The sequence below is a fragment of the Otolemur garnettii genome, unplaced genomic scaffold (genome assembly GCF_000181295.1).
Source record: "Otolemur garnettii isolate 467f Iridium unplaced genomic scaffold, OtoGar3 scaffold00145, whole genome shotgun sequence".
In the NCBI taxonomy this organism is placed as follows: Eukaryota; Metazoa; Chordata; class Mammalia; order Primates; family Galagidae; genus Otolemur; species Otolemur garnettii.
In genome coordinates this window covers 2,376,838-2,401,655 of record NW_003852540.1, presented here as the reverse complement: position 1 = coordinate 2,401,655, position 24,818 = coordinate 2,376,838, and the positions used below count along the sequence as shown (strand labels likewise).

General features: G+C 35.8%; 1 protein-coding gene across 4 annotated transcripts in view; it reads right to left on the bottom strand.

Moving 5' to 3' along the window:
- SPATA22 (spermatogenesis associated 22) overlaps positions 1-23,648 on the bottom strand; it is a 43,799-nt gene extending 20,151 nt beyond the window's left edge. Inside the window, exons 1-6 of one of the 4 annotated variants that reach the window (XM_003799060.1) lie at positions 23,531-23,648; positions 21,179-21,307; positions 17,726-17,786; positions 17,513-17,608; positions 10,776-11,118; positions 8,489-8,618 (exon numbers count right to left, since the gene is read on the bottom strand). In XM_003799060.1, coding sequence (XP_003799108.1) covers positions 8,489-8,618; positions 10,776-11,118; positions 17,513-17,608; positions 17,726-17,786; positions 21,179-21,307; positions 23,531-23,573 — 802 coding nt within the window. In that variant the 5' untranslated portion in view covers positions 23,574-23,648. The remainder of the gene's footprint in view (positions 1-8,488; positions 8,619-10,775; positions 11,119-17,512; positions 17,609-17,725; positions 17,787-21,178; positions 21,308-23,530) is intronic. The other 3 variants (XM_003799063.1, XM_003799062.2, XM_003799061.1) reach the window with 3 other exon arrangements.
- Positions 23,649-24,818: the final 1,170 nt, after the last annotated feature.

Sequence of the window (24,818 nt, the reverse complement as noted above, 5' to 3'; positions counted from 1 at the left end):
CACACTGTACCCCCAAAGTGCATCAATGTACACAGTTACCATTCAATAAAAAAAAAAAAAAAAGATAAAATCAATAGGCAACTAGCTATATTAACCAATAAGAGAGAGAAAATTCAAGTAATTTCAATCAGAAATGAGAAAGGAGATATAACTTACACAGAAATATAAAACATCACCCAAGATTACTATGACTCTATGCACAAAAACTAGAAATCTAGAGAAAATGGATAAATCTAGAGGAAAATACACAATCTCCCAACCAAGAATCAGGAAGAAAGGAAACTCCTGAACAGACAAACAATGAGCAGTGAGATTGAATCAGTAATTTAAAAATCTCCTGACCAACAAAAGCCCAGGACCAAATTCACAACCAAACTCTACCAGACCTACAGACAAGAACTGGCACCTATCCTACTAAAAACTGTTCCATACCATGAAGAAAAAGGGAATCCTCCTTACATCATCCTACAAGCCAGTGTCACTCTGTTACCAAAACTAGGAAAGGACACAAGAAAACTACAGACCAATATTCCTCTAGAACACAGTATAAAAATCCTCAACAAAATTCTAACAAACTTACTCTAACTGCAAATCAAAAAAATAATTCACATCATCAAATGGGTTTCATTCCAAGAATGTAAGGATAGTGCAACATATTCAAATCAATAAATGTGATTCACCTCATAAACAGAATTAAAAACAAAAACATTATGATTACCTCAATAAATGCAGAAAAAGCGTTTGATAAAATCCAGCACCTCTTCATGATAAAAACCTTTAACAAACTAGCAAGAGAAGGAACATACCGCAAATAAAAATAAAAGCTATATATGACAAATCCACTACCAACATCACTCTGAATGGAGTAAAGTGGAAAGAATCCCCCAAGACTGGAACAAAAAAAGGATGCCCACTTTTGACACTTATATTCAACATAGTACTGAAAATCATAGCCAGCAATGAGATCATGATCAGCAATCATTGCCAGCCAACCAGGCAAGAGAAAGAAAGAAAGAAGGTCTAAATTGGAAAAGAAGCTAAAATATTCCTGTTTGCTGACAATATAATCTTACAATTAGAAAACTCTAAAGAATCCTCCAAAAGACTCCTGGAATTGAAAAATGAGTTCAGTAAAGTCTCAGGTTACAAAATCAACATAAACAAATGAGGTGCATTTCTCTACACAAGTAACAACCAATTTGAGAATCAAATCAAGAACTCAATCTCATTTACAATAGCTGCAAAAAAAAATAAATAAAATAAAACCCCTTGGAAAAATACTTAACCAAGAAGAAGAAAGACCTCTACAAGGAGAACTATCAAAACACTGATGACTGAAATCATAGATGACATAGACAAATGGAAGAATATTTCATGTTCATGGATTGAAAGAATATTGTTAAAATTTCCACAGTGCCCAAAGTAATCTACAAACTCAATGCTATTCCTTTCAAACTATGAACATCATTTTTCCCAAAATTAGAAAAAACAACTCTAAAATTCATATGGAACTATAAAAGAGCATGAATAGCCAAACCAACCCTAAGAGAAAGAATAAATCCAGAGACATCACATTGCCTGACTTCAAATTATACTACAAGTCTATAGCAATTGAAACAGCATTGCACCAGCATCACACAGACTAATGGAACAGAATAAGAGAACGCAGTAGTAACACCAAATACCTACAACTAACTGATATTAGACAAAGGAAATAAAAGCACACACTAAAGAAAGAATGACCTATTTAATAAATAATGCTAGAAAAATTGGGCCACCTCATGAAGAAGAATAAAAATGGATCCTTGACTCTCAGTATACATAAAAATTAACTCAAGATGGATTAAAGACTTAATTGTAAGAACTGATAACCATAAAAATATTTTTTAAAAATCCAGGAAAAACTTCGGTGATGGCCTAGGTTAATAATTAAACTATTTAGTTTAATTACTAGGACTTAATTAAACTAAAAATCTTCTGCTAGACAACCTATGGAATGGGAAAAAATATTTGCAAAGTATAAATCTGACAAAAGCCTAATATCCAGAGTCTATACAGAACTCAAATCAGGAAGAAAAATATCCATCAAACTCCATTAAAAAGAGGGTTTAAAAAAAAATGGGTAGAAGACATGAACAGGGCTGGTTGCCATGGCTCACTCCTATAATTCTAGTGCTCTGGGAGGCTGAGGATGCCTAGCGGGTGGATTGCCTGAGTTGAGGAGTTTGAGACCAGCCTCAGCCAGAGTGAGACCCCATCTCTAAAAATAGCTGGGCATTGTGGCAGGTGCCTATAGACCCAGCTACTTGAGAGACTGAGGCAAGAGGATCACTTGAGCCCAAGAGTTTGAGGTTGCTGTGAGCTATGACACCCATAGCACTCTACCAAGGGCAGAAAAAAAAAAGACATTTTTCCAAAAGAACAAATGGCTAATAAATATGAAAAAATGTTCAATATCTCTAATCATTCTGGACATGCAAAGTAAAACCACAATGAGATACCAGCTTACACCTGTCAGAATGGCCATTATTAGAAAGTCAAAAAATAGATCCTGGCACAAATGCAGTGAAAAGGGAATACTTATACACTGTTGGTGGGACTATAAATTAGTATGCCTCTATGTAAAACAGTATGGAGATCTACCATTCGATCCTGAAATTCCACTGGATTTTGAAAGGAACTGAGAAGCTACCCAAAGGAAGTCATTTTATAAAAAAGACATCTAAGCTTTTTATCATAACACAATTCATAGTTGTAAAGATATGAAACCAACCTAACTGCCCAATTGGTAAGTGTATAAAGAAAATGTGGCATATACATCAATACCAAGTAATACTACTCAGGCATCAGTCTTTTGGAGCATCCTGGATGGAACTGGAAACCATTATTCTAAGTGAAGTAACCCAAGAACAACAACAAAAAAATACTTCACATTCTCACTTACAAGTGGGAGCTAAGCAGCAAGTACATGTGGTTATATAGAGTGATATGTTAGGCACTGGAGACTCAATGTCCAAACTTCTTTTGAATATCTGATAAAATAATAATTTATCAAATGATGGCATTATTCATTTTAATAACCATCCACTAAATACTGGTAGTGGACATTTGTTTTTTTGAGGCCAGCCTCCATTTCCCCAAAAAGACACAGGTTAATCTCTCCTATTCTCTAGCATTCTTAGTCATATGGCAAAAACAGGATTTGTCCCTGCCCCCAAATCAAGGAGTGAGCCATGCCTGACTTAATCTAATGAGCATGTTTCATTATTCTTCATTATTCTACATGGTTCAGTGTTTCAGTGACAGGCATGCTACTCCATCAGAAATTATGATATGTGATTTGTTAATTTCTGGAAAATAATAACCAGAAGAAACATCTGAGAATGTGACCATGTAGTATAAGAATTCATAGTCTAGAGAATTTTGACAACCAAATTGCTAAATATTTTAGTTTTTACTAAAATAATTATAATTCCAATATTATAAGGCTACTGGTAAGAACTAAATAGAATAAGAATTAAGTCAAGCTTCAACACAGAGCAGAAATGGACATACTAATCAGCTAAGAAATATGCTTTCAGACAAAATGAGCAAGACTTAATATGAATTCTACAGTCCAGAGATAGGGAAATCTCCAAAAAGCCTAAAGTGGAAACTGAACAAAGTAAGATTATAAAAAAGGATAATAATATTATTTTAAGGTCACACAAGTAGCTATCACAAACAGGGCCCAGGACAAAAACAAAGAATCTATGGAAAACTGCTGTGTGGAAATAAAATACAGGTAAAGGGCCCACATAATCAGAAGATTATAAAACAGATTCCTTTGGCATAAAAGATGGGGAGAGGTCATGTGAGAAAGAATGTGGGTGACTTGAAGATGAGAGGACACCAGCCAAAATCCAGACAGGAAACCAGGACTTCAGCTATACAGCTGCAAGGAACTGGATTCTGCCAACAACCTAAATTAGTTTGGAAGTGGATTCTTTCTCAGAGCCTCCAGATAATAACACAACCCAGCCAACATCTTGATTTTGGCCTGTGACACACTGAGCAGAGAACCCAGTCAAGCCCATACTAACTTCTGACCCCCAGAACTTATAGTTAAGAAATGAGTGTTTTTCTTACCCACTAGTTTTCCAATATTTTGTTTTTCAGCAATAGAAAACTAATATACTGTGCTTTAGTCACTGCCTACATCCCTTGTGAATCCAGTGTCATTTCATATAATAATGTCTTTAATGGTGACAAGAGATAAACTGGAATTATTTTTAGGTGAAAGTTAAACACATGAAGTAAGTATATGTAATATAAATACATAAATAACTGGACAAAAGAAAAAAGAGAAGGCAATACCAAATTACTACAAACTTAATGGCTAGTTTAAAACACCACAAATTATCTTCTAGTTCTGGAGAACCGTGAGTCATCAGGACTGTGTTCCTTTTGGAGGCTTTAGAGTAGAATCTACTTCCTTGACTCTTCCAGCTTCTTTTTTTTATCACTGGGGATTCATCGAGGGTACAAAGAACCAGGTTACATTGATTGCATTTGTTAAAGTCCCTCTTATAATTGTGTCCTGCCCCCAAAAGATGTGTCACACACTGTGACCCCCCCATCCCCCTAAGGGAAAGATTTATCATGGTGGGAGGTAGAGGAAGGAGAGAGCAGAGAAAGGGAAAATAAATAAAGATAAATCTTTCTCTACTCTCTCCTTCATCTACCTCCCACCATGTACTAGGGTCATTAATTGTCCTTGTTATCAGAATTAAATACATATGATTCATGCTTCTCCATTCTTGTGATGCTTTAGTAAGAATAATGTGTTCCACTTCCACCCAGGTTAATACAAAAGATGTAAAGTCTCCATCTTTTTAATGGCTAAATAATATTCCATGGTATACATATACCAGAGCTTGTTAATCCATTCCTGGATTGGTGGGCATTTAGGCTGTTTCCACATTTTGGTGATTGTAAATTGAGCTGCCTTCAACAGTCTAGGCACAGTTCTCAACCTGTGGGCATGACCCCTTTGTAACTATGAAAATACATCACAGCATTAGGAAGGTTGAGAACCACTGGTCTAGTACAAGTGTCCTTATGATAAAATGATTTTTTTTTTCTTCTGGGTAGATGCCCAGTAATGGGATTTCAGGATCAAATGGAGGTCTAGTTTGAGTTCTTTAAGGGTTCTCCATACTTCCTTCCAAAAAGGTTCTATTAGTTTGCAGTCCCACCAGCAGTGTAAAAGTGTTCCCTTCTCTCCACATCCATGCCAGCATCTGCAGTTTTGAGATTTTGTGATGTGGGCCATTCTTCCTGGGGTCAGATGGTAGCTCTGAGTGGTTTTGATTTGCATTTCTCTAATATTTAGGGACAATGAACATTTTTTCATGTTTGTTAGCTATTCATTTGTCTTCTTTAGAGAAGATTCTAGTCATTTCTTTTGCCCACTGATGTAAGGGAATGTTTGCTTTTCTCAACAGTAATTTTCAATTTCTCTCAAATTGATTAATTTGAGTTCTTTTTAAGATCAAGCATTTATCCAATTCAAAATATGCAAATATCCTTTCCCATTGTGTAAGTTGTCTATTTACTTTGGTTGTTGTCTCCTTAGCTGTACAGAAGCTTTTCAGACTCTTCCAGCTTTTTGAAGGTACCTGCATTCTTTGGCCCACAGCCCTTTCCTCCATCTTCAAAGCAGCAAGGTAGCATCTTTTGAACTCTCTCTGATTCTGACCTTCCTCTTCTATAAGGACCTTTATGATTACATTGAGCCTACTCAGACAATCCAAAATAATCTTCCCACTGTAATATCCTTAACTTAATTATATCTATAAATTCCCTTTTGCCATATAAGGTAACATTCATGGGTTTTGGTGTAGGACATTTGGGTGCCATTATTCTGTCTATCACAGGGACTATTATTAAAACTCCAGTTCACTAAATATCCTTCAGGGAGCAGAAAAAATAAGACTGTTTTATTTGGGAGAAAAGGGACTAACCAAGGATAGAAATTAAGTTAATGAAGTGATAGATTATTCCAAAAATCAAATTCAAGGTGTTTTTCTTTGGACAGGATTCCGTGTGTGTGTGTTTCCAGATTTTTTTCATTTCTGCTGACTTTAAACTGAAGAAAAATAAAGATGAGAGATGAGTTTATATTCCAAAAGACTAGATGCTAACAATGTAGCATAGGGGTAAAGCTAGTGAGGGAACAGGCTAAATAAAAAGACAATTAGCAACAATCAACAAATATTACCAAATGATGCCTAAAATCCAACATTAAGTATGTTGTCTATTCTACAATTCTCGTATACACTCATCCCCATATACCAAATCTTTATAACTGGCTTAAATGCTAATAAATTAATGTTATATGTAGCACTGTCTTGAGGAAGTAGTAAAAAATATGTTAGGGGTAGAATTAAGTCTGATCTAAAATTGCATGAAGAAATGGTGATTAAGAGGTAATTAAGGAGAAGCAGGAGCAGGAAATCATGATAAACTTGACGAAACAGAAACTTCCGAGGAATTTTCAGAAAGATTAGGATAAGAACTAAATTTTCTTCAGCTGAGATGAGTTTTATATCATTTTATATGGATATTAGAGGAAAGGATAGACTAAGTGGGGATATTTGGCTTTCATACAGAACAACTGAAATAACCAGAAATGTGTCATAACAGTTTGCTTAATCTGAAACTTCAATAATTACACATTTTTTGTGATATTAATCCACCTACTGGATAAACATTTCCCAGGAGTAAGAGAGACACAATTCAAGTATCAAACATATGATTTAATTATATAACCTGTAAAGGTCCTTTCCGATCCTGATACTCATGGATATATAATTTATTATCACTCTAAGTTAATCCTATGGACAAAGGACTAAATGATAGAAACATCCTCCTTGTTTAAAATATGTGGCATACTCACTTAAATATAAGCTAAAAAAATAAAAACTAAATTACCACCTTCATATACCTTAGATTAGCAAAAATTACAATCTCATATCTGTGGGCAAAAATATGAGAAAGCAGTCTGTTGATATCTAATAAAACAGAAAACATATATACCCTACTTACCAGCAATTCCATTTCTAGGTACATACCCTAGAAAAACACCTATGTGTATATAAAAGAAGCCATGAACTAAGATACTTATTATAATATTGCTTGTAAAAAAAAAACCTAAAACAAATGTTACTAATATGGATATGCTGTAATATAGTCACAAAATAAATAGTATGCAGTCGTGAAAATTAACTAGATCTGTATCAATCACCATTGCTAAATCTCAAAAGTACTAGATGAAAATTCAAGCTGTGTATTTTTAAAACACAACAATTATATAAATTTATGGAATTAGATGTATATTGCACAATTATAAAAGCATGGACAGGAAATATTTTATAGTGATTATCTTTAGAGAAGAAAAATGAATGGGGAATTTGAATATCCCTATGGGTATGTGGATATTTATTATATTTTCTCTATTTTTCTATATGTTTGAATTATTTCACAATTTAAATTAAATTAAATATTATTTATGGTTTGAACCCATCCTGGGCCGCTTATTTCATTTAAACTATGGAAAGAAATATGCATTGAATCTCTACTTCTTACTTGTAGAAGTGAGAACTTATCCACTTCTCTTTACTATAGGTAAAATCAAATTCTGGAAATATTCTACAAAACTCTTCTCCTCCCCTTTTAAATATTAATTTAGAAAACAGATTAACTGTAAGGTAATTACTCATATCAGTAAAGAATTCTTAACAAATGATCTTTCAGAGTATTTTTGTACAAAATTACTACTAAATTTAGTGTGATATAGTAGAAAGAACATTAGATTAAAAATAAGGGGCGCTGGATTCTAAATCCATTTCTGCTGCCAACTAGCTTTGCGATTTTAGTCAAGTCAGTCGGCTTTTTTTTTTTTTTTTTGAGACAGTCTCACTATGTCGCCCTTAGTAGAGTGCTGTGGCGTCACAGCTCACAGCAACTTCAAACTCTTGGGCTTAAGTGATTCTCTTGCCTCAGCCTCACAAGTAGCTGGGGTAGCTGGGACTACAGGTGCCCCTCACAATGCCCAGCTATTTTTTGTTGCAGTTGTCATTGTTGTTTAGCCAGCCCTGGTGTATGTGGTTGGCGCCGTAACCACTGTGCTAAGAGCCTCAGTCGGTTTTTATTATTTTCCCCATTTTCTCCCTTACCTCAAGGGTTGGATTAGATGACTTAAAAGAGTCTTTCCAATTTTAACATTATGAATCAGAAGATACTACCATAAATAATGAAATAGATACTTTACAAAAATCAATGACAAACCAAGGTATTGAAGAAAATTCTAGAAAATCAAAATCTGCTTTTGCAAAATTTTTATCTTTATTTTGTTTTTTTCTAGAAATTCATACTGACGTCAAAAAACCTAGTGTCCAAATACAGTAGTAGTATTATTAAGGTATTTGTGAAATATTATACCTACCTAATACTTCAAAAAGAAGAACAGTTTTTGGTGCATGTTCACGCCAATACTTCATGCTTTCAATAACTGCAGAAATAATTCTTAAAGGATTATCTTTTTCCTTAAACTGTAACTGATACGATGAGGCTTCCTTTTGAAAAAATAAAAGTATAGCATTAGAAAAATCTTTCTTTTTTTCATCTACTCTTTTATCCTCCATGTAAAGATTCTAGGTCCTTACAAATAGGCAAATGCAAATAGAAAGAACTGTTACTGAAAATTTTATTATAGTTATTTCCCTAAATTAAAGGCAGTATGAGTACATTGTAAGAGGAGAAACCAGGATGCACTCAGAGACAATTAACCAAGAATAGAATTATTTACATGAGCATTCATTCATTCATTCATTTCTTCATGCACCAAATATTTTTAAACCATCATGTGCCAGATCCTGTGACAAACACAGGTGAGGCAATTCCTTTCCTTAATAAACTCACACTCTAGGAGAAGAGCAAGAAATATTCATTCATTCTAAATTGTTTACTGAGCACCTACTATGTCCCAAACATAACTAATAAGGAAACAATAAAGAACAAAATAGAAAAAGTATCTGCCTTCATATATTTTACAGTCTAATGGGGGAGTCAAATAAATAAATAAGCAAGCAAGCAGGCTGGCAGAGGGTGCCAAAAAACTATATTCACATTATAAGAGATGTTATCCATGTATTAATTTTCAAAGTTGAAGATACCACTACTGGTCAAGTGTATCTAGACATGCTGCACATATCTATTTTACCTGCAATTTATTTGTATACTTTGGGGAAAATTATTGATTTTACTTCCAACAAGATCATACATATACAAATGTCAGGAGCTGATATAGTCATGCATTTAAAAACACACAAGGTAAAAGGAGAAAAAGAGACTGAGGTTATTATTTTAAACGGTTTGTTAAGTGAAGACAGAGAGAAACAGCAAGTACAAAGGCCCTGAGATTAAATGTGCTTGTTGTGTTTGAAGATCAATTAAGAACACAGTGTGTTAAAATACTAATTTTCAAGGGTAGGAGGACACTTTCCTTTGTGACAGTGAGAGTTGTGAAGAATACCTGATAGGATATTTTTTTTTCAAAATATAATTTTTCCCTTATCCCCATCCTAACAAAGATTCTAATATCTCTCCTGTTGAAGATTATGGCCGTACTTAACTACTGTTAATAAGATGGCTATACCATTCTTGTGTACAAGGAAACATAAAGTTGAAAACCAAACACATAACATGTGTTAGTCATATTTTCAAAAGGAAAAAAAAAACAGAATTTACCTTGATGGCTTTTTCAGACATATGGGCAGAATAAATATAGCGGAACTAAGCACCCTAAAACAACAGTAAGAAGCTATTACCATTCCTAGGCTGAAAGGTCAAGGGAAGGAAATAAAAGTATCAAACCCATGAAAGTTGTACTCATGGAGGGGCTGTGTCATGCAGGGATACAGCCTCTTCTAGTGACAAAACATTTATGGAGGGAAAGAATGGAAAAACCCAACCTCTCCTCCACCTTTTGATGTCCTACTAGTGACTCCTTTCGGCTGACCTCTAGCAGAAGCCAGCAAGTAGGAATCCCAGGATGACATACTATGGGAGATGATTCAAACTTCTGGAACACAGAGAAGGACAGGTGAAGAATCTATTTGCTCAAAGGGCAAGGAAGAGGACATAAAGAATACATATAACATATAAAAGACATTTATGAAGAACAATTAGAGCTCTGAGCATAGAGAGGAAGTGAGGTTAAGAAACAGGTATGGGGAAGACAGCCATGCCCATTCATTTATTATGTATTGTCTATAGCTGCATTCAAGCTACAACACCAGAGTTAAGTGGTATAGTTGAATAGCTGCAATACAGAGTATGGCCCACAAAGCCAAAAACATTTACATCTGGCCCTTTTCAGAAAAGTCTGTTGACCTCTGTTAAAGAAAACTTAGAGTAACATAAAGAGCTTGGATTATTTCAGCAAGCAACGGATAAACAACCATTATCTGTATAATTTGCAAACAGTGAAAGTCAGAATCCAATAGAAAACTCTAAAGCAACTGTAAAAAGAGGCATTCATACTCTTTTAGAAAATATATTGGAAAGTAACATCCATCTACTCCATTGGAACTGGATTATTTATGCTAATTAAGTAATGTATGCTGTAGGATTAATTTCAAATGCTCTTATCTCAGTAACTGTCTAAATATTTATTTACCTCACATTTTTAAAAATGTAAAGAAGTCACTAACTGATATTTAAATGTTTACCTTCACAGTATTTTCTTCTGGAACATTATCCAACATTTTCTTCTTAAACTGATTTTGTTGAAAATTGGACTTAAAAGCCTTTACTGTACTGTTTTTGTCTAGACCTCTCATTGTGAAGCCAGATGTTTTTGATGAATGTGCTTGTTTAGGTACCTCAGTTTCTCTGTGGTGAGATAGGTTAGGAGGTTCAGATATTCTTAATTGTTTCTGTTGTTGAATTCCCAAATTCATTGGACAAGAATTTCTTCCATTATTTGCAAATAGGTTTGTTCTTTTACATTGAGGCCTAAAGTCATTTTTATCCCAAGTTTTCAAGCTGGTATTTTTACTGCCATCTTTGTAGCTGTAATAGTACCAAAAAAAAGTATTTATTTCTCTATATTTTTTCTTAATTAAAAAGAACAATTAATAATGAAAACTTTCATTTACATGGTAACATTTGATTTAGAAACTGCTTTGTAACTATTAACTAGCTGGAAATTCCAAATACATCACAAAAACCCTACATGTATATTATAACCTCTCCTTCTAGATGAGGAGACCAAACCTTAGTGAAAAAGCAACCTGCTCAAAGTCATAGAACAAATTATTGACAAGTCTAGAACCCAGTAAATACTACTCTCCCAACTTGGAGCCCAGTGCTACAAAGTGTACTTTTAAAAGACACCATCCTTCATATGATAGTGGTTATACATGTATGCAAGATTTTGAGGACATTTGCTTACTCCTTTTACTTTTATTTTTAAATTTTCTACAAAGTCAAATTTTTAGAAGTTAAACTATGGCTTGTCCGTGCATTTAAATCACAAGGAGAATAAACACAGGCAGGGTAGACAGCTATTTGATTAGAAATTTTATGCTTTTATTAAATACCTTAGAAGCCCTACTAATGAATCAGGTACAGCTTTTACTAACTTTTACATTGAGGCCTAAAGTCATTAATCTAAGTATAATGTATCAGCTGACCAGACACAAAGTCAATGAGGCCAAAATCAAAAGTATAGTTTCTGTGTGGGCTAGTTAAGAGTTCCATAGGGAAAAATTAATCCAGGTCACAAATCCTTAATTCTCATTTTTCCTGGAAATATCACAGGTGAAGGCAATCAATACAATCCATCCCCTGTCTAGGGAAATAAACCAAAAAGGATTTAGGTTTACGTGTGACCAGGAACAAATCTTAAGTTTTATGAGGTTTGAAGACTGCATATTTTGAGGAGACCTGTTAAGTAAGGTACAAAATTAGGTATGAAAATACTAAAAAATTGGCTTGGCACCAATAGCACAGTAGTTACGGTGCCAGCCACATATGCTGAGGCTGGCAGGTTTGAACTCGGCCTAGGCAAGCTAAACGACAATGATGACAACCTCAACAAAAAATAACCAGGCATTGCGGTGAGCGCCTGTAGTCTGAGCTATTTGGGAGGCTGAGGCAAGACAATCTCTTAAGCCCAAGAGTTGAAGACTGCTGTGAGGTATGATGCCACACACTCTACCTAGGGTGACATAGTGAGACTTTGTCTCAAAAAAAAAAAATACTGAAAAAGAAATCATAATTATAAATATTAAATTATAATATTATAATTATTATTAAACTGCTCCTGATTCACCTCTATAAAACTTTTTTCTTACACTGTTGATAGCCTCTTCACATGACAAAAATATCGTAATTTTCTGTTTTTATTTTTTTAGAGATGAGGTCTCACTATGTTATCCAGGCTAGCCTGGAACTCCTAGGTTTACGTGATCCTCCCACTTCAGCCTCCTGAATAGCTAGGACTATAGGCACATGCTACCATACCTAACAGTTTTGCAATTTTATGTTCAATAAAGAAAACAGAAACACCATTCTGTCTTTCCTCTTTCATGAATACAGAAATTACTTTTATTATTTATCATCTGGAAAAACTTCTCTCAGCTTTACAACTCCTTATTGGTAAAGCATATATCAAACTTCCTTAAATATTTTTACTAGGATGCTATTAATATCATGAGGACTAGCCCTGAAGAATGACAGTACTTTGATCTCACTGGGTATGTCCCTTCAACAGATGCACCTCAGAAGACAATCATACTTGGCCAGATTCTCAGGACCCCAACCAGACCATGAAAAGTCTAAGGTGTAGTATTTCCTCAGTATGGCAGGCAGCAGCATTTCCCTTAAATTCTTCAACTTAAGGGCAAAGATAGGTTCAGATGTTCAACAAGATCCCCAGGAAAAAGCAGTTGCTAGAACCAGATATTTGTGAAGGAAGAACTAGTACCCAGAAGCAAGGCCTATAGCATCAGGTCATTACCAGCATATAGTTAGTGGGTGATGCCAGGGTAAGACTGCCCTTTACAAAGCCTATGTTCTGTTCAAGTTGCTGCTTTCATATATGACAGTACATCAGCAACAGGATGGCTGTAGCTATGGCAGAGACTGCAAACTGCAGAAGCCAGAGCAGCCACTGCTGCAGTGGAGGCTAAAGCCCAAGAACTATCAGTCGGTGTACCCCAAGGAGTCAAAGATGGCAGCAGGGGGGACAATGGGCTTGCAGGAGGAGCAGTGCTATGCTACAGACTGTCGACTGGGGCAGGACAACATCACTGTACTGCATGTGAAGCTCACAGAGCTGTGTGCTCTTGCCTCCACTGCATAGCTAAGGACACAGTCAGCAAAGCAAAGAGACAACCTTCAGAGTGGGAGAAGATATTTGTATGCTACAAATCCTACAAAGGGCTAATAACCAGAATCTACAACGAACTCAAGCAAATCAACAAAAAAAAGCAAAGAACCCCATTAAAATCTAGGCAAGAGACATGAACAGAATTTTTTCTCATAAGGACAGATGAATGGCCAACAAATTCATGAAAAAATGCTCATTGTCTTTAATTATTAGAGAAATGCATACCAAAACCACTTTGAGTTATCACCTAACCCCAGTGAGAATGGCCACATTACAAGGTCCCAAAGCAACAGATACTGGTGTGGATGCTGAGAGAAGGGAATATTCCTCCCCCACTGGTGGGATTGCAAATTACTACAGCCTGTATGGAAAGAAGTAGGACAAGTCCTCAAAAAGCTAAAAGAAGACCTTCCATTTGCTCCTACAATCCCATTACTAAGTATCTACCCAAAGGGAAAAGAATCATTTTACCATAAGGACATTTGCACACAAATGTTTACTGCAATCCAATTTATAATCACAAAGATGTGGAAACAACCCAAGTGCCCTTCAACACATGAAGAGAATAATAAACTATGGTATATTTATACCATGGAATATTATTCAGCCATTAAAAAGATGGAGATTTTCTATCTTTCATTACAACTTGGATGAATTTGGAGAACACTCATCTAAGTAAAGTTATCACAAGAATGGAAAAACATGAATCACGTGTACTCAATATTAATTTCAAACTTGTAGATTAACAACAACATGATCACACAAAAGAAAACATAATTAAATTCAAGGGGGGCAGAAAGGAGAGGAAAGGAGGGAGAGAAAAGGAGGGAGAGGGATTGGTAAGCTCTCACCTAATGGGCACAATGTAAGAATATACAGCTATAGCACACCCCCTAGGTGAAGAGCTCAACTATAACTTCTACTTTGCCTGACAAATGCAAACAATGTAACCTAATTGTACACTCATATTAATCTGAAATTTAAAAAAAAAGAAAGATATTCCAGGCTCAGCACCCATAGCACAGTGGTACTGGAGCAAGCCACATATACTGAGGCTGGCAGGTTCAAACCCAGCCCGGGCCAGCTAAGCAACAATGACAACTGCAACAGAAAAATAGCTGGGCATTGTGGTGGGTGCCTGTACTCCCAGCTACTTGTGAGGCTGAGGCAAGAGAATCGCTTAAGCCCAAGAGTTTGAGGTGACTGTGAGCTATGACGCCATAGCACTCTACCAAGGGTGACATAGTGAGACTCTGTCTCAAAAAAAATAAAATAAAAGATATTCCATGCAACTGGCAACCAAAAGAAAAAGCAGTGGCTAAATTTATGTCAGATGAAGTACACTGTAAGTCAAAAATGGTCTCCTGACAACAAAGAAAATCATTACATAATGATAAAAGAAGACACAGGAAATGATAATTGTAAATATATTTGCATCCATAGAGCCACCAAAGTATATAAACCAAATATTGACAGATCTTAAAGGAGAAATTGACAGTAATACAATAATAGGAAGAAACTTCAATACTCCACTTTTAAGAATGGATAAAACATTCAGACAGAAAATCAATGAGCAATGGACTTGAACACTATAAACTCAAATGGACTCAAAATACATACACAGAAATTGACACCCAACAGCAGAAGCCTACACATTCTTCTCACGCACACACAAAACATTTTGTGACATTAGGTCACAAAATCAGACTTAGAAAATTTAAGTTCAAAATCATGCCCACAAGATACCATGTGGTATCTTTTCTGACCACAATGGTATAAAACTAGAAATCATTAACAGCTGAAGATCTGGAAAACTCACAAATACAAAGGAATTAAACAACACACTCTTGAACAACCATTGGATCAAAGAGGGAATAAAAACAGAAATAAAAGAAATCTTCAAACAAAAATAAAACACAGCGTATTAAACCTTACAGGAAAGTAAAAGCAGTACTATGAGAACTTTATAGTAACAAACACCTACTTTAAATAAAAAGAAAGATCTCAAATAAACATCCTAACTTTACTCCTAACAGAACTAGAAAAATAAGAACTAAGTCCAAAGTAAACAGGAGGAAAATATAATAAATAAAAAATGGCAGCCTACATTGCCCTTGCAAATTCCATGTCCCAAGAGAGCCCAGATAAAGGGCTGCCAGTAAAAAAAAAAAAAGATGTCCAGTTAAATTTGAATTTCAGGCTCAGCGCCTGTGGCTCAAGTGGCTAAGGCGCCAGCCACATACACCTAAGGTGGCGGGTTCGAATCCAGCTCGGATCCACCAAACAACAATGACGGCTGCAACCAAAAAATAGCCTGGCGTTGTGGTGGGCGTCTGTGGTCCCAGCTACTTGGGAGGCGGAGGCAGGAGACTCGCTTGAGCCCAGGAGTTGGAGGTTGCTGTGAGCTGTGAAGCCATGGCACTCTACCCAGGGGGATAGCTTGAGGCTCTGTCTCAAAAATAAATAAATAAATAAATAAATTTGAATTTCAAATAAATTTTTAATATAAGTATGTCCCAAATAATTGACTGTGCTGGGCATGGTGGTTCACATCTATAAACCTTAGCACTCTGAGAGGCTGAGGTGAGAGAAATCACTTGAGCTCAGGCATTCAAGACCAGCCTGAGCAAGAGCGAGATCCTGTCTCTACCAAAAATAAAAAAATTAGCCAAGCATTGTGGTGGTTGTCTATAGTCCCAACTACTCAGGAGGCTGAGGCAGAAGGACTGCTGGAACCCAAGAGCTGGAGGTTGCTATGAGCTAGCTGACACCATAGCACGCTAGCCTGGGACAACGGAGTAAGACTCTGCCTCCAAAAGAAATTATTGATTACATGAAATTCAAATTTAATTGGGCATCCTGTATTTTTATTTGCTATCTGGCAACTCTAGGCTAGACCCTAACCCTGAGGCTTAGACCTTTAACTATGTTAAAGGACCTTCAGCTGATTACCAACTGCATGCTTAGGTTTTCAAATGTTTTTTGCCCCTGAATTTTCTATTGTATTTCAACAGTCTTACCTATCTATCACTTCAAACCAGAATATCTAATACTAGCTATCTGTCCACATTGTAATCTCTTACCTAGTTCTCTGTCGAATGCTCCTCAAAATGGATTTTCTTCTAGCATCTACAGCTAGAACAATGCCTCTATGGACCATTTCAAATCACTGACTAGACCTAGTTTCAAGCCCTGGTCCTGAAGAAACTTAGGGACTGGTCCTGAGGAAACTAGCATGAATAATAAAATCAAAACTAAATTTTCTAAATGAAAATATTATTTCCATACATTTATTAACTAGTACACAAAAAGTTTCTGACTTTCTAAAATAAACAAGATCTTTATCTAATACAAATGAGAGTTACTTCACAGGGTTGTTCTAAGAATTAAAATATGTCAAAGTACTTAACAATAACTGATATGTGTTTGGTATTGTTTTTCCAGTACTTTGTTTCCAAAATTATTTCCTTCAATATTGCCTTTTATCTGTGGATACTAAAATCCAACCTAAAAAATAATTTATGTCCTTTTTCTATTTATTTTTTCATACTATTTAAACAATTTAGATCCTTATTGCAAGTACCCCCACCATTTCCCTGACAGTCCTCTTTATGTTTTGAGCCCCGATCATAGCAGATGCATATGCCTCCATTTTTCTTTCTTATTACATTCTGTTTACCTGATAGGCGACTATCTCAAGAGATAAGATGATGGAGCATTTGGTTTGGTCCTCAATTTCTAAATACATCCAACATTAAGATACAATGATTTCTATTATCAATCTGGTCATTAATGATCCATAAGCAAAATCATAAATTCATTATGATAAACATTGGCAGAAACTTCACTATAACAAGAATTCTTTTGAAACATAATCACTGCCAAATTTACCTATTTTAAAAGTTGAATATACATGTTATCTTCTTTTATAAAAAGCCAATATTGCTACGGTTGCATAGAAATTTTCTAAACGAAATTCTATCAAAGTAAGGAGAAGAGATGAAGCAGGGACAGAAGGAGAAGACAGAAATGAGTCGGGATAGAAGAAAAAGAAATTTTAAGTATACTTACCCCCAACCATACTGGTTTCTTTCAGAATTTGATTGAATAGTGTTAGACTTACAATCTTGATTTCTCAGAGGATAAGAAACTGAATGTGGCATTTGCCTTTCAAGGAAATAAGTCTTGTTAAATATTAACAGTTTATTTTCAAACTGAGAAATGTAAAATATACATAGAATAACAACAATCACACATTCATTGCTTTATTTTTTTTCCACATACCCTGTGTTCATTGTTTTCTTTAAAGGAGCCACCTCTGAATTCATAGCTTCCCAGGGCCAATCTCAAAAGATATAAGTAATATAAATTAAAGTAAGACAGAGTGTATTTTTTCAAAATAATTACTTCATACTTACTCAGTTTAGGGGATTTAAAATCTTGGAGGGAAAACAAGATATTGACTTATTCTTCAATAGCACTTTTTTGTAGAATTTGTCAGAGACTGTCTTATTAATTTTTATAGACATCTTTCTTTCCCATTGTATTTTAAACAAAGATAATAATTTAATTTGTATCTTTTCCACAATCAATCCCAGTATAGTATCTTATACTTTGTAACATAAATTCAGTCTAATTCAGTTGTTTCTTGATCTTCATTTATCCCACCCCAAACAAAGAAATATGTCAGAACCCAAAACGTATATATGCATAGTGCATGTATGTGATGGACAGACAAAGGAGAGAGAGAACATAAAATTTGACCATCCAATCTTATCCTTACCATGTGTTGATATACTCTGATACAGTCACACATTGCTTAACAACTGGGATATGCTCTGGAAATGCATTGGTAAGCGATTTTGTCAATGTGCAAACATCATAGAGTGTACTTATGCAAACGCTAATTATATGGTACAGCCTATTACTCCTAGGTTACAAACCTGTACAGCATGTTACTGTACTGAATACTGTAGACAACTGTAACACAATGGTATTTGTATATCTAAATATATCTAAAATGAAAAAGATCAGTTGTGCCAAGGTGAACTCTAAAGCAAACTTGAGACTTAGGTCTCAGCAGACTAACCCAAAACAGAGTCACTCTTCTCAAGGTTCCTCATCACCACACTGAAACCTAAGCTGTTTAGCTGTAAGATCTGACCTTCTGAGAAATCAGGAGAAAGATGATAAGCCAAATCCCCATATAAGCCAGTTTTAGTTAGCATGGTAAGGAAGCCCCCTCCACTTTAAGCCATACGAGGAAATAAACCTGACATAACCCAATGTTAACAATCTGCTTTATACAATATGCTGTTTCCTTGTTTCTGCTCAAGCTATCTTCCAAAAACATGCTATGTCCAGCTTAGTGCCTTTCTATTCTATAAATGGACACTGCCTAATTCACAAATTGCAAATATTATAAAAGCCAATTAGATCATTTTTAAAAAATCAGTTGTGCCCCAGCCTAATGGGTCAAGACAAAAATTGGAAAAACACTGATGTGTTTTACTCCATATAAGAATCTTATTGTACATCTGACCAATGGTAATCCTGGTGAGAGCTTGAAAAGTTCAGTACCTCAGGAATACAGATTTCCTTGAGTATCTCAAACTGTTATTTTTTAAGATCAACATTCAGGCTACTTATAGAAATATTTTAAATGGTAAAGTAGTACCAGATAAATGCATGCTTGTGCATATCCATGTGAATTTCTAATTTTTTATCTGTAAGAATGACAATATGAATTTCATACCTAAAATTTTTGAAATATAAGAGGAAAATAATTACAGATTTAGAAGTATATTAAGGTCTCTGGAAACACAGTAGATGAAATTAACATTACTACAATAAAGATATTTAAAAATTCCAGTTGTATAAGATTCTATTAATGATTTTTTAAGTGTACCCTTAAAATGTAAATGCATATAACCAGCACGAACCAAGTATATTTCAGGATTTCTATCTGCTGATGCCTTCATCCAAAGGGAAATTAAAAGTTAACAAACAAGCTCAGCGGCTAGGGCACCAGCCACATACACCAGAGCTGACGGGTTCAAATCTAGCCTGGGCCTGCCAAACAACAATGGCAACTAGAACCAAAAAGTAGCCAGGCGTTGTGGCGGGTACCTGTAGTCAGTCCCAGCTACTTGGGAGACTGAGGCAAGAGAATCACTTGAACCCAAGAGTTTGAGGTTGCTTTGAGCTGTGACATTGCAGCACTCTACCTAGGGCACATAGTGAAACTGTCTCAAAAAAAAAAAAAAAAGAAAGAAAGAAAGAAATAAAAGAAAGTTAACAAACAAGAAATACCAACACCCACCACCACAGCAAATTGGTTCAGAGGAAAGAGACATAATCACAAAGCTAAGCTAGGATCTTAATGGTCTCACTTAAAAGATTAGCTCAACCAGAGGCTCTCTCTCTGTCTCTGGACTTTGATTCAAGAGATAGAGCAAATTCACTCAGCACCCACAGATCAGCAGTTAGGGTGCCAGCCACATACGCTGGGGCTGGCGGGTTCAAACCCAGCCTGGGCCTGCGAAACAACAACAACTATAACAAGAAACAGCCCAATGTTGTGATGGGCACTTGTAGTTCCAACTACTTGGGAGGCTGAGGCAAGAGAATCGCTTAAGCCCAAGAGTTGGAAGTTGCTACAAGCAGTGTGATGCCACAGCACCCTACTGAGGGCAATACGGTGAGACTCTGTCTCAAAAAAAAAAAGAGATACAGAGGGAAGTCTACCTATGACCTCTGAAAATTAGAACTAAAAGGTTATGCAAGGGCAATTTAGTCCATGTGCTAGTTAAAACTAAAAGGAAGGCAACTTGGATAATAAAGTATCCTAGCCCATTTAGGCTATTATAACAACATATCTTAAATCAGGTAACTTACAAATAAGAAAAATTTATTTCTCACAGTTTTGGAGGCTGAGAAGTCTAAGTCAAGGAAACAGCAGACTCAGTATCTGATACAGGCTTGTTCTCAGCTTCATAAATGGTACTTCCTTCTGTGTCGTCACATACAGAAGTACTATTTATGAAGGGAATAGTTCTCTCACACCTCTTTTATAAAGTCACTAATTCCTTTAAGTCACTCTTCCCTAATGATTTAATCACTTCCTAAAGACCCCACCTCTTAATACTATCTCCTTAGCTATTAAATTTCAACATATAAATTTGTGGATGGGGACTGGGGGGCAAGGGGACACATTCAGAGAATAAAGAGACACATAGAAGAGATAAAGAGCCAACAAATGAAGGAAACAAAATTGCCAAAAGAAGAGAAAGAAGACTAAGGCCAAGCACCAGAAATTCCTGGGGTTCTGAACTTCCTAAAGTCTATTTTTTTGCCATTTTTCCTGTGTTCCCAAGCACACTTATCCCTGTTCCTGAGGAAGATCAACTTTCCCCATTCCTTACTGCCAAATATATAAGTTACCATATTCACATAGTTTTACAAAAAAAAATAACATTTTTCAATGTAGTCACTACTTCATTAGAACAAAGGCTCCAGACCTAAGACACTCCATTTAAATGCTAAGCCACATTTGCAAACAAGGAAATTGAAAGTCCTTGACTAGAATGTTCAAAAAAAGCCAAGTAATTTCTATATGTGGACAGTGGAAAAAAGAAAAAAACACATTCTATTTTCATTACAATAAAATAGAATTGGTCATTTTCTAAAATTCTAGTTTTTATTTCCTGAAAATTTTCAACTTACTTGTTACCTTACCTGTGGGTAGAGAAGGGAAATCATAACCATCAGATGCAGTACTAATACCTGGATCATTCTGAAGTGGATTAGAAGTTAATGGCCGTCTGTTCCTCTTTTTCTGATTGAACAATGGTACAGGCAAGCAACCTAAATTGAATAAACCAATGTATCAGTATATAACAGGAAAATAACCAGATCTAGTTACAAAATAATTACATATTCATATACAATATACAATTTTAATTCACCTACTTCTATATGTTAATATGGTTATTATAGATAAGTTTCTATACCATGGATTGATTTTTACATTTTTTTTTTTTTGCAGTTTCTGGCTGGGGCTGGGTTTGAACCCACCACCTTCAGCATATGGGGCCAGCACCCTACTCCTTTGAGCCACAGGCACTACCCCCAGTTTTTACATTCTTATTAAGAACCTTAATACCTTGTCTTTCCTAAGTTCTTTTTTATGGTACCTTATTAACATTGTTTTAATTTCTCTTGTTTGGAAATAATTCCCATATCCTCTGTTATTCCCCAACCCTTTCCAAATTCCCTACTTGTCTTCTTTCTTTCCCTCCTGTGCTTGCCAATGACCATATCCTGTGGAGGGGACAGTTACAGCACAATAGAAGTGAGGAAGAACCCAATATGGAACCATGCTTTCCAAAACCCTAACCACTGTTTAGACTAGGGTAGGATACCTTTTCAGGCCATGGTTCTTAGTTTAATTCAACTAAGGTCTATCTAGGATTCTGCTTAACATACATGTTCCTATACCACACTCTCATAGGTTTTATTTTAATAGATTTGGCCTGGAACCCAAACTCTGCAATTTTAACAAGCATCCCAGATGTCCACAATGGTATTTTCTATGAATCTTTTGAGAATGCATTGAAGAATGATAATATTCAATCCAAATGAGAATAAATACTCTAATTCTTCCAGATGGGAAATTTAGGATCTCAATTCAGGTCAAATGCACCACATATCAACTTTAAAACTTACTAGGAAATTTAAAGGGTAAAGAGGTTCAGAAAACTTGCCCACTGCTACAGAGAAAGTCAGTGGAAGAGAATATAGATAGGATCCAAGCTTACTAAATTTCAGTTCAGATCTCTTGCCACTATTCCATTCACAACCCGGCCCAACATCATTTATACCATGAGAGAATATAGACTCTGTGAAAGGTGTCTGATGAAAGACTGGTAGAATTATGTGGGATTTGAAGTCAGACTGCCTGAGTTTGAACTATGCCTTCAAAGGAACTTTGAATTACAACTTCAGAGTATGAACTTGGGCAATTTCCTTAAACTATGGCCCAATATAACATATGATTAAAAGCAAGGACTCTGGAGCCAGATTCCTAGGTTCAAATCTTGGTTCTACGACTTCATGGATTAGTTTTTTAACCTCTTTTGGCCTTGGTTTCTCATCTATAAAATAAGGATGATAATAATAACCTATCTCAAGAAACTGGTGAAAAGACTAAATTAAAATATGTATAATAGGGTGGCGCCTATGGCTCAAAGGAGTAGGGTGCTGGTCCCATATGCTGGAGGTGGTGGGTTCAAATCCAGCCCTGGCCAAAAATTGCAAAAAATATGTATAATAAAATGTCTTGAACACAGCACATCCACCACAAATAATAATTATTCTATTCATTGTGTAGCATTATCACTCCTATCATTCTTACCCCCTGTCCTCATACTAACTAAAAAATTGGGAGAGCTTGCGGGCAGCACCTGTGACTCAGTGGGTAGGGCACTGGCCCCATATACCAAGGGTGATGGGTTCAAACCCGGCCCCAGCCAGCTAAAACAGCAGTGGCAACTGCAACAAAAATAGCCAGGCATTGTGGCGGGCGCCTGTAGTCCCAGCAACCCGGGAGGCTGAGGCAAGAGAATCACCCTAAACCCAAGAGCTGGAGGTTGCTGTGAGCTGTGATGCCACAGCACTCTACCAAGGCTGACAAAGTGAAACTCTGTCTCAAAAAAAAAAAAAATGGGGGGAGCAGAAATGGTAGAGAAGCTATCAGAAAGCTAGAACTGCTTCTGGAAATATTTTTAACAAGTCAATCACAAAAACAAATAAAAATAGATTTATTTCTTTGCATTCAGCACAGAATAACCCATGCACATAGAATTTACAGAAAGAACACCAGAATAAATCCAGGGAAGTTGGATCTTATTCCCATCTCAACCACTATTATGTTTTGCCTTATTTTACTTCCTTAGACCTAAAAAGCAAAAGGTTAGACTAGTTCAGTATTTTTACAAGTTCCTTTCAAAATGTTCCATCTACAACTATGTAAGTCTTACACGGTATATACAAAATACATAAAATTTAAAAATAAAAGATGTTCAATACCTGCTGTACTTCGAGTGGAATTCTCATTTAGGTTTCGCTTCATTTCCTTAATGTATCAAAGTCTACGGTTTTTTTTTAGCACTTCAAATTTAAAATATGAAGTTGTTTGACAAAACCTTCAAAGAAAGAACATACTGTATCAACCACAAACTCAAACTTCATAATGTAAATGCCTTAGGGAGTCCTTTGCTGAGTAACATAACCAATTTTTCCAATTCTGTTCAAAATAAATGACTATAACCTTGCTTCCTACACGTGGATTATCACATAATACACGTAATTTAATTTAGAATCAAGGACATACAATGAGAATAATTATGAATCAGATATATAAAAAGGGAAATGAACTAAAGGGTAGGCAAATTTATATGTTTATAAGCCTAGGAATGAAACATGCACTATGAAGCTAGCCATGTGAGAACAGGCTGTGTCCTCCTTTAAGATGTCCACAGATCATCTATTGTTGCCATTAATTTGAAACTCCTGGATAATATAATGCCAAAAACTAAGTGCTCACTTAACATCCAAAATAATTCTAATATCAAGTCTCCATTCCATTTCCTCAACTTCAACAACTGAAACAAGTTTTTTCTTTGTTTTTTTAAACATAAATTCTATTGTAGTTTTTCCATGTTTTAATCTCCTATAGTATCTCAATCCCAATTTAACAAATATTTGCCCACTGCATGAAGAGGGAAGCTACAAATAAGATTATTTCTGCTCCAATTTCACCACCAAGTAACACAAATTGGGCTGAGGTAAATATTAATTTTCAAATATCATTTGTGCAAATCAAATTTGAAAAGCAAGAGGTTGGGACTGCCTGGGCTTGGTTTCCACACCTTGGACTTGAAGCTGGATACGATTCGTTCTTTAGAAAATATTCTTGGTGCCACTCCAGGAACCAAATCAGAAATTATGCCAATTTCTGATCTCAGCACAGAAATACCAATGTGAATTACACCATAAACCTAGAGGGGCCTACAAGGGCTATTCTGTTTCTGAGACTCACACCAACAAAACAAATTTAACAAAAAAAAAAAAAAAAAATTTAAGGGTCAATATTCTCCTCCAGGATCAGTGACCCTGGGGGTTGGGACCTTGAGTTGTCCCCCAACACAACAGCTTCGAAATGGACGTTAGAAGCGTTAATAGGCTCGGCGCCTGTGGCTCAAGCGGCTAGGGCGCCAGCCACATACACCTGAGGTGGCGGGTTCGAGTCCCCAGCCCGGGCCTGCCAGACAACAATGATGGCTGCAACCAAAAAATAGCCAGGCGTTGTGGCGGG